Source organism: Acartia tonsa, chromosome 2 (assembly GCF_053477335.1).
Source record: "Acartia tonsa isolate MP-2025a chromosome 2, ASM5347733v1, whole genome shotgun sequence".
NCBI lineage: Eukaryota > Metazoa > Arthropoda > Copepoda > Calanoida > Acartiidae > Acartia > Acartia tonsa.
Genome location: NC_137261.1, coordinates 61,432,418 through 61,449,019, shown reverse-complemented (window position 1 = coordinate 61,449,019; position 16,602 = coordinate 61,432,418). Strand labels below are relative to the sequence as shown.

General features: G+C 34.8%; 1 protein-coding gene across 1 annotated transcript; it reads right to left on the bottom strand.

Moving 5' to 3' along the window:
- Positions 1-11,357: 11,357 nt before the first annotated feature.
- Positions 11,358-16,568, bottom strand: LOC145312653 (uncharacterized). Its single transcript, XM_080151914.1, has 8 exons — positions 16,557-16,568; positions 16,096-16,212; positions 15,601-15,806; positions 15,268-15,380; positions 14,878-14,978; positions 13,404-13,496; positions 13,103-13,219; positions 11,358-11,783 (listed from the first exon to the last, which is right to left on the bottom strand). The coding sequence occupies exons 1-8, from the start codon at positions 16,566-16,568 to the stop codon at positions 11,424-11,426; spliced, it is 1,119 nt and encodes a 372-aa protein (XP_080008040.1). The 3' UTR covers positions 11,358-11,423.
- Between the last annotated feature and the right edge of the window lie 34 nt (positions 16,569-16,602).

Sequence of the window (16,602 nt, the reverse complement as noted above, 5' to 3'; positions counted from 1 at the left end):
GCCTCTCAGGTATGCACATAAAAACCGTTTTATGTAGTCATTTAGGTTCAGATGTTTAATGTCGTCTAGTAGGATGTTGTGGTCCACCGTGTCAAATGCACGTGACAGGTCAATGGCAACACTTACGGTTCTGTGGACAGGTTTTTTCCTGTTTAGGCCTCTGTTAATGTGGTCCAGAATACTCTGGAGGGCTGTACCAGTAGAGCGACCTTTGCGGAAACCATGCTGGTGATCTGCTAATTCTACTGCCTCAGTGACAGCAGGGAGAATGAGGGCTTCCAGGATTTTAATTGCTGGAGACAGTAAGGATACTGGCCGGTAGCTGGAGCCTTTGTCAGCAGGTTTACCTGGTTTAAGCAAAGGGATGATCTTACCCGTCTTCCAGATGTTGGGAATGACGGATGTTTCCATGCATATGTTAAAGATGTTGGTTAGGTAATTGATGGCGTTTGGACCAATGTTCTTTAACATAATTGGGGACAGGCCATCAGGTCCTATGGCTCTGGAACTCTTGGACTTTTTGATGGCTTCTAACGTCTGGGCAGGTGTAAATGTAACCTTAGAGTCTTTAGGTTTACATTTTAGCTTTCGGAGGGTGCCTCTGAGAGCTTTGACCGGTTTCTTGTCTGAGGAGGGGGTGTATTGAGCATTAAATTTGTTTGCAATAGATTTAGCATCAGTTGTACATTTATCGTTAAAACAAATACCTTGGTTGTCAGGCTGGACTGGATTGTTATTTAAGCTCTTTATTGTCTTCCAGAGCTTCTTGGATCCTGCTTGACAGCTGTCGATGTGTTCCTTCCATTTCTGTTTCCGATGTTCACGGATTGTTTTTGTGATGTTGTTGTTGATTTCAGGAAGTCTTGGGTCATCAGGATTGTTTTTTCTGATGTTGTCTCTATCATCCATGAGTTTATCGGTTGGGAGGGCGTTGAAGATTTTGGGGATCCTGCCTGCAGGTATGTACTTTTTGGCAGCATTTTGTAGGGTATGACGGAAAAAGACCTCAGCTTTGTGTACACTTTTGATTTTTCTTGATTTTTTAAATTTATCTTCAACATATTTTTGAAATTTTGGCCAGTTTGCTTTGGAAAAGTTGATAAAAGTGCCGTTTTTGGAATTAAATTTCTTGAGTTCTGCTTTTAAACTGATGATAATAGGTAGGTGGTCCGAGCTCATTTTGTTTGCTATTCTCCAGTTGGTATATGGTATCAGGTTGGCTGATACAATACTGATGTCAGGTGCTGTGGATGCTAGGTTGGTCACTCTGGTGGGCAGGTCATCATTTATTATGCCGCATGTTTGCCCAGTGATGATGTCGGCAAGAGAGTTGCCTCTGGTGTCATTAGTGGCCTCTGAATGCCAGAGTTGACTGTGAGCGTTGAAGTCACCTAAAACTAGGTAGGATTCACCTAGGCCGTCAAGGAGGTGGTTTAGTGGAGGCTCATAGGGGTGACCGTTCACATTAGCACAGCTGCTTTGTGGGGGAATATAAACATTTCTTATGTACAGAGTATTATTATTCACTCCAGGTATGCTGATGGTTATTGATTCCAGGAACGGGTCCTGTTCCAGGTGAATGGGTGTTGGTTCAACGGAGAATTTTACATCTTTGTGTACTAAAAATGCAAGTCCTCCACCTTTGTTTATACCTCTGTCTTTTCTTACCAGGGTGTGATTTGGTGTTTTGAAAGGTTTAGAGTCTTTCGTGAGCTTAGTTTCCTGAATAGCTGCGATGGGGATGTTGTCCTTTTCCATTTCGTGGAGAAGTTCATCAATTTTGCTGAGTATACCATTGATGTTGTATTGTAGGAAGTTCAGGTTTAAGCTTCGGTTGATAAATGGTTGATGAGTTGGGGGGTTGTTGGGGGGAGGGGGAGGGGGCGGGGGGGTAGATACACGGGGGGGGTTGTGATCTTGAGGGGGGGTTGTCCGTTGGTGTTAGGTGTTTACAGCATGGTCCAAACCAGGTTTTAAATTTGCGTCGTTCTTTAGATGTTTTCAGTTGGGAACATTTAATGTGGATCCATTGTAAACAGTTGGTACATTGAACAGAAGTTGTAGATAGAATTTTTGAACAGATAACACAGTGCCAGATTTTGGGGCCTGGATTTTGTTCAATGCCAGCTCTAAGCAGAAGAAGCCGAATAAGGCCAGCTGGAGTTGCCTTATTCTTTGTCAAACATGTTAAAAACTCGATTCAGCTGAGGGATATTCCTCTTTGTCATAGATGTTAAAAAACCGATGGAAGCATTTGTGACGTAGATGGTGATGGTGACGATGTAGGTAAGGTAGATGGGAGATTGTAAGCGTTTGCTCTTGGCTTCTTCTGCTGCTGCTGATGGTGGTGCTGCTGCTGTTGAAGGTAGATCCGCGGCGTAGACGCGGCAAACATAGGATCCCCGGGACCTGATAAAAATGCTTTACGTCGACTATAAACATAGCTTTAATATAATCAGGTAGTAGAAATCTGATTTTTTAATTATGTACCCCTTACAATTTTTAATATTTTTAATCTATAATACAAAGTAGCTTGATGTCTGTCCGTCTGTCCGTCTGTCTGTCCCTTAAGATCTCGGTAACCACTGAACCGATTGGATTCTACTCTTCAGGGTATATACCTATTGGTCCTGCGGTGGTTTTAAGCTATTTTCTTGGGGGGTGGGACACCCCCAACCCCCCCAAAAACAAAAAAATCCCCCCCCCCATTTTTTTTTTTTTTTTTTTTTACAAATTTACGAATGTTATGAATTTTATGAATTTTACGAATTTTACGAATTTTACGATATTTACGAATTTTACGAATTTTGCGAATTTAATCGCAAAATATTTTCCTGCTGGGTAGGTGCGAAAATTTGTGATCCGTTCTGCTGGGTAAGTAATAGAAGATGTAATTATACCTCTTGGGGCAAAGCCCCTAGAGGCTAGGGGCGAAGCCACTAGTATTGTAAAAAAGAAATTAAAATTCAGGTATTTAACAAATATTTGATGATGTTTTCCAGTATGGCCTCGAAACATCAGCTGGATTAGAACCGGTTCTTAGCCATGGCTGGATCATAATTTTATCCAGCTACAAGGTTCACTTTATTAGAGTACATGATAATTTGGTGTAAGATCCAATGAATGATAAATCCATTGTTAAGTAACAGGAACACCAAACGTTTTGCTGAGTAAAAATATGTTTAGCCTAGAAAAATCCTGTAGTAACCAAAGTCCAGTGTTGATGGTGGTGCAACAACATTAGTATAAACAAGGATGACAACATCCATAAAAGCGAATCTCTGAAACGGAATGACAATCAAACATTAACACTTGTCAGAGTGTCAGAACTGAATAAGCAGAATATATATTTAAGGACTTTATTAGTTTATATATAGGATTTGCTGATAACATTAAACATTTTTGTAGCAGGAATCGGTATTTCAAAAATCAGATGAATAGAAGAATTATATCACATGCAAAATTGTAGTCAAAAAGGTTAAAGATAAAAATGTTTTATATGGACGTATTGACGGTAAACAAAGTCTGTAAAATGTTGTTGGTGCATTATCATAAGTAGAAACATTTATACCAAGTCTTCTTTATTAATAATGAATCCATAAAAACAGACAGTCATGAATGTACGAAAATCGAGCGTATCAGTATAATTTTGTGTCCAATGTCACCATACTCCACAATTTGCTTAAGATGAAGAATGAATGCAGAGATAAGGGACCAGGATTCTTACAAACAATTCTAAATGAAAATTCCCTACAACACACTTCCTTATTCCCCCCTCTTCTTATCCACATATACAACCTAAGTGTAAAAAAATTTGCTTTGAACAAGAAGAAACACAAAATTAAGTTTGCAAAACACCAAGTCAAGTAAGTTTTATAACAGGCAGTGAGGGAACATACATTAGGCTATTAATCACACTAGTACCCAAAGTACTACCATAAAAACCCAAAGTTTTATAACCACTATAAAGTTTTTTTTCTTCGGCTTGAAAACTTTGAGTATTTTTAATAAATATTTATTAGCTCGTTCATTAATTTGAGTGTCCAAAAGTTTTAATGATTGATTTTAATCTACATCAGGTATAATTTTGTTGATCATCATTGAGGAGTAGCATCAATTTATCGTCGATTGTCTTATCCTTTAAGATCCCTGATACCTTTATTGCACTTACACTAATGTAATTAATTCTTTTACTATGCTATCATCAGATCATTCTAAAGGGAGGGAGTAGACAGAGGAATCTAAATTATCATGGTAACCAAAGTTTTATAAACACGCTCACTTATTTTCATGGGGTGCTGCCACTTTTACCACTAGCAAAAATACAACCACTGTGTTTTTGACAATAAGTGGATGTGTTTTTGTCAATTTCCTTTTTACCTGTATTTTTGGTAATATTTTTTATCCACTGTCAAAATTACACCTTTACTACTGTCATAAACACAGTTTTACTGTCATTTTAACACCTATAAAATTCAATAAAGCTGTCAAATTCGCAGTTTTGATGACAAAAATACACCAATTTTTGTCGATATGTAGGTGAATAATTGACAGCAAAACTGTGGATATGACAGTGCAATAACTGTATTTTTGTCATACCCCCCTAAAAATGCAGATGTGAATTTGAAAGTAAAACTGTGTTTATGACATCAAATCACTGTGTTTATGACATCAAATCACTGTGTTTATGACAGTATTATCACTGTATTTTTGCTAGTGGTAAATCTACCATGTACCCATTTTCATGCTTAATACTTTGGGTATTTTCATTATAGTTGGTTCAAATATCAGTGTTTAAACTAACTAATAATTATACTGTACAATAAGGTTAAATTTGTTTAAAATCATTGGTGATAAATTTATAATTCGTTGTCTTATCCCTGCTTTATTATTACTTACTTAAGAATTGGCCTTATGCAGTGTTTTCTTTTATACTGGATTTATTATTGCTTGGATTTTACACCAGATTATCATGTACTCTAATAAAGTGAAACTTGTTGCTGGCTAACTTCTCGCCCTCTCCAAACCCTTTACCCCATCCTTCCCTTCCTACTGGATGAACAAACCGACTTAAAAATGACAGGAAAAATAGCAACCTAAATTGATTACAATTTATCCAAGTATATTCTACATCCATATCTTTTATTTACAACCTCCTATCGTTACCGACATGACAGTCAAACAGAAGGACAGACAAACAATCTTATTAAGTAGCATCGATACTTAAGAGTTAAGATTATTACTCAAGATTGACAAGTAATGAAACAAGGCCAAAAATTATCCCTACTCCTCCTTTTAAAAAATTAATGTTTTAATCTTTTTTTTCAAACTTTTCCAGTTGTCATTTGTATTTTCTGGTGATACCTAAGATTCAAAATGATTTGGGACATTGTTCTATATAAATGTATGTTAAAAATCTTTGATCATATTTGCTGTTATCTAATGTCTCATACCTATATTTTTTTAGACAAAATTAATTGAAAATGATTGCTAAAATCGAAATATATCTTGATATCTTAGAAAAGTGTATTTTTTAAAAAAATAGGTTGAAAAACATACTAACTTTAAAATAGAAACAAAATATAACATAGATTAATGTATTTCCCAAATGATAATAAACATTACAAAATTACTCCTTCTGTAGATTGAAATTGTTGGTTAAAAAGTTTGAATACTTTGAGCCAAAAATCAACCAATCAAGTAAAAGTTTATAATGTTATAAAACGTTGAGTGCCAGTGTAAATTACAGTCCAATGTGCCTTCCCTGTCTGATTAAATGGATTTCCCCAGTGCTTTAACCTTTTGACTTAACCAGTATTACAATGTTCCAATATTCTGTTCAATCCATTTCCCTTAAAAATTAACAAAATTGTTAGGAAAATAAAACATGTATTACAGACAATTTTCCACAAATAACGAAACAAAAATCATAATATCAATGCCAGTTTTGTTAGCCCGGGCCTTTGATGCCAAAAGTTTTATTACCAAGTTATTTTATAATTGTCTAAAAACTTAAACTTAAACTTAAATTTTTGCATTTTATATTTAGGCGGTAATCATTGAACACTTTGTAGTAATATAATTGTTTACAGATTAGTCATAATGCAATAAACCCCAGGTGTTAGTAATACATCCAAAAGGATCTAGAGATGGTACAATGTAAATAAATAAACCCCAGGTGTTAGTAATTAATACACCCACAGGGATCTAGGGATGGTACATTATAAATAAATCCCAAGTGTTAGTTTTACACTCACAGGGATATAGGGATAGGACAATGTAAATAAATAAACCCCTGGTGTTAGTAATACATCTACAGATATCTAGGGATGTGACAATGTAAATAAATAAACCCCAGGTGTTAGTAATACACCCACAGGGATCTAGGGTTGTTACAATGTAAATAAAAAAATCCCAGGTGTTAGTAATACACCCAAAGAGATCTAGGGATTTGACAATATACATAAATAAACCCCAGGTGTTAGTAATACACCCAGAGGGATTTAGGGATGGTACAATGTATATAAATAAGTCCCAAGTGTTAGTTTTACACCCACAGGGATCTAGGGATGGGACAATGTAAATAAATAAACCCCAGTTGTAAGTAATACACCCAGAGGGATTTAGGGATGTGACAATGTAGATAAATAAACCCCAGGTGTTAGTAATACACCCACAGGGATCTAGGGATGGTACAATGTAGATAAACAAACCCCAGGTGTTAGTAATACACCCACAGGGATCTAGGGATGGTACAATATAAATAAATAAACCCCAGGTGTTAGTAATACACCCACAGGGATCTAGGAATGGGACAATATAAATAAATAAACCCCAGGTGTTAGTAATACACCCACAGGGATCTAGGGATGTTACAATGTAGATAAATAAAGCCCTGGAGTTAGTAATACACCCACAGGGATCTAGGAATTGTACAATGTAAATAAATAAACCCCAGGTGTTAGTAATACACCCACAGGGATCTAGGAATGGTACAATGTAAATAAATAAACCCCAGGTGTTAGTAATACACCCACAGGGATCTAGGGATGGTACAATATCAATAAATAAACTCCAGGTGTTAGTAATACACCCACAGGGATCTAGGAATGGTACAATATCAATAAATAAACTCCAGGTGTTAGTAATACACCCACAGGGATCTAGGAATGGTACAATGTAAATAAATAAACCCCAGGTGTTAGTAATACACCCACAGGGATCAAGTAATTGTACAATGTAAATAAATAAACCCCAGGTGTTAGTAATACACCCACAGGGATCTAAGTATTGTACAATATAAATAAATAAACTCCAGGTGTTAGTAATAAACACACAGGGAACTAGGGATGGTACAATATAAATAAATAAACCCCAGGTGTTAGTAATACACCCACAGGGATCTAGGTATGGTACAATATAAATAAATAAACCCCAGGTGTTAGTAATACACCCACAGGGATCTAGGTATGGTACAATATAAATAAATAAACTCCAGGTGTTAGTAATACACCCACAGGGAAATAGGGATGGTACAATATCAATAAATAAACCCCAGGTGTTAGTAATACACCCACAGGGATCTAGGGATGGTACAATGTAGATAAATAAACCCAAGGTGTTAGTAATACACCCACAGGGACCTAGGAATGATACAATTTTAATAAATAAACCCCAGGTGTTCAACTAGTAGGAAAGGAGGGGAAGAGGTAAAGGGGGTGGATGGGAATTATTTTAGCCAGCAGCGAACATCACTTTTTAAGAGTTCATGAAAATCTGATGCAACATTCAAGTAGTAATATATCCATTGTAAGTAATAAATAATACCAAGTAAAAACACAACTAAATACACAGGGAGGCAGGGGTCATTACATTGGTATCTTTTATATCCCTATTATCCTATTCATTACCTCAAAAACATTGAGTCCTTTTATTGAATATTGGTTAGGTCCATACTATTAATGTCTAAACTTGTTTACCAATAACTTTAATCTACAGAAGGGTTAATTTGTTTATCATTATTGGGTATTTAAATAAATTTATCGTTCATTGTCTTATCCCTTTAAATCTCTGCAAATACTATATTTCATGATGATTTCTTTAGTTTAATTGTGCCATTTCATAACACAATTGAGTTACTATAATTAGAGGTACGCATCTCAGAACATATCTCCATTTTACTTTTTTAAAAGAATGATTATAGAATATATTTTTTTAATTACAACCCCCTTTGATATGCTACTAAATTTTGTTTTGGTTTATCGAACAAGATCTTGTGACCGATTAAATGACATTGTTTAGAGAGGATGGTTTTAGCCGATTTTATTTTTATTGTTAAGTCTTTGAAAGGTTTTAGGCTTCTACTTCTGGATGCAACCTCTAATCTTTAACAGGAAAAATGTATATTCAATTAAGCTTGCTAATATGGACCTCATGTATTGTTCAGTTCGTTCATCAAGTTGGATTGGAGAGGATGGGGTAAAGAGTGTGGATGGAGGGTATCGATATTTTAGCCAGCTGTGAGATTCACTTTATTAGAGTAATAGAAAATCTAGTGCAACATCCAAGTAATAATATATCGATTTTGTTATTATCTGTATTTATAAATAAAAGAAAAAATCAAGGATGACGACATTTTGTAAAATAAATATATTTATTTTAGAATAAATTACAATAAATACATAAATATTAAATCAAATAAATTTACATTTAGTTTGAATAGATGAAAATGCCCTTTTTAATAATAAATCAGGTATTTAGATATATATTTGTTAAATCTACAATTTTTAGATAAAATTAATTTTAGATATATTTATATTACAATTTCAATGGAAGATCTTTTTTTTATTTATACAATTGCTTTACCTCTATAAACACTTACAAATATTTTAAATATAATAAAGTAACAGGATGTCTGTTTGTCTGTGTGTTTGCATCGAAGGATCTCGATATCCGCTGAACCGATCAGGTTCTCCTTCACAGGGTAGCTTCTCATAGGTCCCGGAAAGGTTTATAACTATTTTGGGGGAGGGTACCACCACCCTCCAAAGAGTAATCACCCCTAGAAAACATTCCCACCCCATTTTCTTTTTTAAATTAAATTAAAAAACTAAAATACAAAATGAGCAGGGAGGGCACCCTCCCCTCCCCCCAGCAATTTTTTTTCCTTTTTCTTTTAAAATCTAAAATAATAAAATTGGGTTATCAAATTCAACACCCCCTTCTAAAGTGCCCCTAGAGGCCTCTAGGGACGTAGCCGCTAGTTTTAAATAATGTAACTGTAATTTTTTTTTATAATAATATGATATCTTAACCGTTGGATCTAAAACTTTGGGTACTTGTATTTTATTTTTAATTGTTTGGTTCAAATAGTAGTGTCCAAACTTTATTGGGAAGTATATCAATTTATCCCCAATTGCCTTATCCCTTAATATCCCTGATATAAATACTAAATATAAAAGGGGTAGTTTCACGAAGTGCATTTGAACATAATTTAGTGAACCGCATATTTTTTGCTAGTTAACGGGTTAAACTACATTTATATAGCATATATTTGAAAGAAATTCAATTTTCTACCACGTAGTTTTTAAAATATCGAGACTTGAAAATCGTCTTTTTTGATATATGCAATTTAAAAAGACGATTTTCAAGTCTTGATATTTTAAAAACTACATGGTAGAAAATTAAAATTCTTTCAAATATATGCCATACTAGAGTTGGCTCGATATAATTATCTCCCTATTGGCTAGTTTTCTATATGCATTTCTATTTCTCAATAAATCTATTTTCCTCACCCGGCATTACTATCTAAAAGAAAGTAAATATTTAATAATCTAAATGATTTTAAAAAGATTTTTTAAATTATATTTTTTTCTTTACATTACCATCACCAAAGGGTTAATGATGATGATTACAATTTTAGTTTAATATTTGAACACACAAAGTGTCGCCACAATCGAATTCTTTTAAAATAGAGTTTTCTTAAATTTATTATATTATAAATCTAAATTTTCTTTTTTATGATTAGAAATTAAATACATTGATATAAGGTAAATAGCAACATGAAATTGAAAAAAGGAATTTATTTTTAATAAAGTAAAATAATGGGTCTTATCGTTCTGGGCAATGAGAGTTTATTATGGATTATTGGAGCACTATGAGTTTTAAACAAGTATTCCTTGGAAAACTTGAGCTCGTTTATAGACATTTATTTCCAATATAGATCTGACATGGATCTTGAAGCAATTAAGCAGGCCGTTTTGTACATGTTAAAAATTAGAAGATTTCATTAAATAAAAGTTATAAATAAAAGTAAATAAATGTAGTTCAACCAATTAACCAGGAAAAAACATGCGGTTCACTAAATTATGTTAAAATGCACTTCGTGAAACTACCCCTTTGATAAACATACATAGAATGGACGAATACTTTTTGGCAAAAGTCTCGTAGTTCTAAATTAATACACTAACCACGCTATGCTATTGAACTAAAAAAATCGGAGGTTGTCGCTAGAGCAACAAAAAAAACTACAGTCCAATACAGGGATTTAAGAAATATGACAAAAGACGATGCATTAAAGTATAAAATAAACCCTAAAATATTTGCATAACTAAAAAAAATAGTACATGAAATTCAGCATAAAAAATTAGACTCTCTATAAATTGAAATCTATTTAAATGTTTGTAATATCTTGAAAAAAAAGACTGTTTAGCAACCTTCAACTTTTTTCCCTAATGAGCACACGGTATAGCATTAAAGATTGATTCAGACATTTGTTCACAAATCACACATTAAAGTCAAATCCTTTTCTACTTTTGTTTATTTGGATATGCAAAGATAATGCTTTCATTGGTGGATTACTACGTCAATTTTACCTCCTTAGGGCGGGAATTAAAGTAAAAGAGGGAATAAAGGATATGACAGCACGTAACTCTGTCCACAGGGCGACGACCTTATCCTGATTTTGTATTTGGTCTTTGAAATCAGCTACAAAATTACAGAAAGCAATTTGCTAGCAGACTAGACGTAAAGAGTCTTATCCACTTGGGGCAGGTTGACATACTTATACATTTATTGGGCGGGATAAATCTTTAATTGTAAGATATTATCTAGAGAACCAAAAGACATCATCCGCTAGTAATTAAATATGATACTATAACTATAGTTTAAGTAATATCCACCAACACACACTAACTTTGTAAGGAAAGTCTAACTGTTTAATTGGCATGGTGATAAGTTTGGCCTGTTTACTGACCCTCTATTCTTACTAGTATTGTCTCATATTAGACCTAGCAGCAGTAGGTAACATTTTAAGACCCTTACTCGAAGATTTTTTTATCTTTACAATTTTTCTTTGGTTTTATTTTTCACTTTCACTGTAATTATTTAAAATTTTAATCTATGTTTATTATTACTAGTCACAATTAGTTGAAATCTTGATCTTTGAAAATATTTTCAACCTCAAGGGTACTATCAACTCCATCTCCAGGTATGAGTCCTCCATCCTCCCCCTGTTTCTCCATCTCCTGGCGGGCCACGAGCATAGTGAGGACAACAATGACGGCCACCAGGGCCAGGATGGCCAGGATGACGCCGGCCAGGTAGCACACCACCCGACCCTCTTTGCGCTTGGAGGGCACCGCAGCAGGATACTGCTGGCCAGCGAATGGAAGGTGGTGTGGGATGAATCCAGGCTTGGGTCCCCCCGGCTCCATGGTTCCCATCCACCACGGGGCATGGTGGTGGGGGAGAGTAGAGTTGTACAGACCTAGCTCAGGGTCTCCCTAAAATTATTGTATAGTTCATTGACGTGTACAGGGTTTTGTCAGGGGGGAAGGTAACAATAGACGATAAATTGATGTACATCCCCAATTACAATTAACAAAAATAACATTGCAAATTTTAATTAAGATGAAAAGTTTGGATAATTTGTAGTTTGAATAACACAATCAAGATTCATTAATATTATTATATTAAGTTTTTTTAAAGTCAACCAATGAGAAGCTATGTTCATAAAATGTAAAAACTAATTCTAAATTTGACAAAATCAAAAAAATAAATTGGCAGACAAAATTCGTTGTATCCCAAATTTGGCTGGAACATAAAATGCATGGAGGTTGGGGATATCTTCAGATTACTAGTCCCCAAAGTCTTATAATAACGTTTTCTTATTGGTTGGCCTAATAACTTTGGGGACCTATTTTAAATTTTGATTGGTTGGTTCATTACGTTGAGTGTCCAAAGGTTTCAACCACTAATTGTAAACTACATTAAGAAATTTTGTGTATAGCCATTAGGTATGTACATCAATTTATCGGCCATTGTCTTATCCCTTTAGATCCCTGGTATATCTTATTGTAAATTATATTACCACACTTAGTCATCTCATCTGTATGCTTATAAACTTTAAGGACTTGATTGGTTGGTTCAATCTGGTGGTGCACAAACTTTCCAACCAGTATCATTTTATTCAAGAGGTAATTTTGATGTTTGTAATTGGAGCTGTACATAAACTTATTGTCTTATCCCTAAACATTTGTGACAAAATATCATTTAAAAGTTTAGTTGGCAAGGCGCTACCGTAAAATAAATATAGACTCAACTTTGCATTTTATTTAAACATTTCAAAACTTTTCTCCCCACCCAGCCAGTTTGACATAAATAACAAAATATATAAACCTATTCATTTTTATTATTAAATGCTTCATGATAAACTAATGGCTAGAGGGGAAAGTCGACATTCATTTTTTATTTAGTTTTAAAAAAGAAAGGGTAAAAAGGATATTTTTTGAGGCGGGGGTTATTCTATTCTTGGACCAATTACTCTTCGGAGGATGGTGGTACCCTCCCAAAAATATTAATTAGCCTTCCCAGGACCTTTGAGAAGCTACACTGTAAATGAGAACCATATTGGTTAAGCGGTTAGAAGATCTTTGGGTACAGACAGACATCCTGTTAAGTGCGTTTTTAAACCTTTTTACGGTTAAGTTTAGTTTACAGTCCTATGTACCCTTCTTCCTCAAATATTCCTTACTTTTATTTTAATAAAGTGAGGGGTGAAGTATTGTTGCGTTCATATCCCAAGAAAATGATATTAACTTACATAGGAATGTACATTACATCCTGGAGGAGGTGGGGGGTGGGGCAGGGTTGCGTTCATGTCTCCAGAATAATTGTTCAGGGTCCTGTAGGGCATGTAGGCAGCTTGGTGCATACCATCCTAGAATACACAACAAATATTTGATTAAAATTAATGCATTTTCTTTATTATTTTCTGTGTGTGAATAATAGAGTGCTAAAACTGAGTGACTATTTATATATGGGTATGTGGCAAGGTTGTATGCAAGGTTCAGCTATATATACTCAATATACTACATACATATATAAGTTAATAAATATATAACCTGTTTAGATAGTTGTGGCAAGGTCGTATGCAAGGTTGAGCTATACTCCAGACAATCCTTACAGCCGGACATAGCGTGACATTGGGTCTCGGCCTTGAAAAATATAAAAAGGTTTTATTAGTCAAATGCTTGCTATTATAAAATATAGACAGACAAGTATACAGACAGAATAATGGACAGACAGATAGTCAGACAGCTACAAACATGCATATATACAGAAAAACAGATAGACAGGAAAACAAACACAACAACAGACAGACCATCTGATACTTTTATATAAATAATCATGTTCAAACCTGACTTGGACAGAGCAGTGATAAGAACAGGACAACAATGCTGTTCAGATTTCTTTACACATAGACAGACATCTTGTCTTTCTTTACACATAGACAGACATCCTGTGTTTCTTCACACATAGACAGAAATCCTGACTTTCTTTACACATAGACAGACATCCTGTCTTTCTTTACACATAGACAGGCATCCTGTCTTTCTTTACACATAGACAGACATCCTGTGTTTCTTTACACATAGACAGAAATCCTGACTTTCTTTACACATAGACAGACATCCTGTCTTTCTTTACACATAGACAGACATCCTGTCTTTCTTTACACATAGACAGGCATCATGTCTTTCTTTACACATAGACAGACATCCTGTCTTTCTTTACACATAGACAGACATCCTGACTTTCTTTACACATAGACAGGCATCATGTCTTTCTTTACACATAGACAGACATCCTGTCTTTCTTTACACATAGACAGACATCCTGACTTTCTTTACACATAGACAGACATCCTGTCTTTCTTTACACATAGACAGACATCCTGACTTTCTTTACACATAGACAGACATCCTGTCTTTCTTTACACATAGACAGACATCCTGTCTTTCTTTACACATAGACAGACATCCTGTCTTTCTTTACACATAGACAGGCATCATGTCTTTCTTTACACATAGACAGACATCCTGTCTTTCTTTACACATAGACAGACATCCTGACTTTCTTTACACATAGACAGGCATCATGTCTTTCTTTACACATAGACAGACATCCTGTCTTTCTTTACACATAGACAGACATCCTGACTTTCTTTACACATAGACAGACATCCTGTCTTTCTTTACACATAGACAGACATCCTGACTTTCTTTACACATAGACAGACATCCTGTCTTTCTTTACACATAGACAGACATCCTGTCTTTCTTTACACATAGACATACATCCTGTCTTTCTTTACACATAGACAGACATCCTGTCTTTCTTTACACATAGACAGACATCATGTCTTTCTTTACATATAGATAGACATCATGTCTTTCTTTACACATAGATAGACATCCTGTCTTTCTTTACACATAGACAGACATCCTGTCTTTCTTTACACATAGACAGACAGAAATACATACGCATAACCATCATCAGACATCCTGTTACTGATATAAATGATTATGATATAACCTGACTGATGGACAGAGCAGTGATAAGAACAGGACAACAAGGCTGTTCAGATTTCTTCATCTTTTTCTTCTTGGCTTTCTTGCTCATGGTTTCAATACCTCCTGCAAAATTTGGAAAGTCAAAGCTTTAATGGCCTGCACAAGATTTTAAAGAGGTTGGGGGGTTAATTTTGGTTACAATTCTTTGTACAAATAAGTATCCAGAATAAAATCTACTTGGTCCCTATTAATTTATTTTAGATAAGAGTTTCAGGGTTTTGGTATTTTTGATTGATTTGATTGATTTATAGCATAATCTCCCGTTCTTTTATTATGACAACTGAACATCTGCTTCATAACTCACTTTGTCCGTATGCTACCTATGGATGTTGTTATCCTTTTGAATCATTACCTTTAGCGTTGATAGTATTATTATTATTATTATCCTCTTCATTGTTATTATTATTATTATTGTTGAATGTCTCATCTTTTCTGGTCAAACTTGTATACACGTTGTCTGATACACTGAAATATTAATGGATATATGATATTCGTGGATATATTGACAGGTAAAAATATGTCGTCAATTTAGCTTGCTAATATGGATCTTATTTATTGGTCCATTCGTTCGTCCAGTAGTAGGGGAGGGGATGATGGGGGAAATTGGTTTGGATGGTTGGTATCGTTATTTTAGCCTTGATTAAGCCTAGATGTTCAATCAGACGTTTAATTCGATTTAAATTACCTGGTATATGTATTATCATTGGCAGAGGCCACCGGAACGCCATGCATCCTGGCCAGAATCCTAGCCAGTGGCCTGGCACCTGTGCTGGTCTTGTGCCTGCTGCCACCACCATCTGTGCTGTCCTGGCTGGTCTTTCTGCTGCTGCCAGCCTGCACCTGCCCAACACTGCCGCTGTCTCCCTTGGCGCAGCTGCGACAATGAATTGCCTGTCATAAGGGTTGATATCAAGTATCTAATATTATTAAAATTAATAATAAATAGATTAAAAAAATATTCATTTATTCAAAATAAATGCCTTTTTTAATGATTTACTAAAACCTAGAACAAATGATAAAATTGTATATTTTGGTGAAACTACACATGGATCTCGGAATGGCAAATCAGAGTCTGTTGGTTTTATACTATTTTCCCCACAGATAGACACACAAGATTACGACAATTTATAGCCCAATTTAAGAAAATATTTAATAGCCCTTCAAAAACTAAAAAAAATACTGTAAATAGTTGACCCTTCCTGCTGTGTTTGTGGAGAATATCTGTTGTGATGATGTTGATGTTGTTGTTGGCAACAACTGCTGTGCTGATCAACTCCCGTAGATGCTCTGTGGTCTGCTGAGAGAGGAAATAGTTTACAGGTTTAATTAATTCAGTGACGAGGAGGTTATTATGGACCAAAAATTAATCTTTATTGAACTAAAAACTAATTGGTTGGTATAAATATTATTTAAAATTTTCCACCAATAATTTCAAATTTTTATGTACATCACTTTATCGTCCTCACGTCGTCTACTTATCTGGAAATGTTTTTAATACTTAAGCTTAAGTCTGTTGAACAATCCCCCCCCCTCCCCCAAACTCTTTAAAATTAACAGTACCTGTATAATATAGTGCCCTAGCAAAATGGGGATAGATGTCACTGCTTTTGGCCTATCTATTCTATTGACGTTAGGAAATACCTCATACCCCATCTCTTTTCTAGGGTGTTTCTTTCCCCATTCCCTT

What these genes read in the sequence shown, in the direction of transcription:
- LOC145312653 (XM_080151914.1), bottom strand. An exon ending in CTGCTCTGTCCATCAGTCAG is followed by an intron (nt 13,497 to 14,877) that starts GTTATATCATAA and finishes ATATTTTTCAAG; the next exon opens with GCCGAGACCCAATGTCACGC. An exon ending in GATGTAATGTACATTCCTAT is followed by an intron (nt 11,784 to 13,102) that starts GTAAGTTAATAT and finishes CAATAATTTTAG; the next exon opens with GGAGACCCTGAGCTAGGTCT.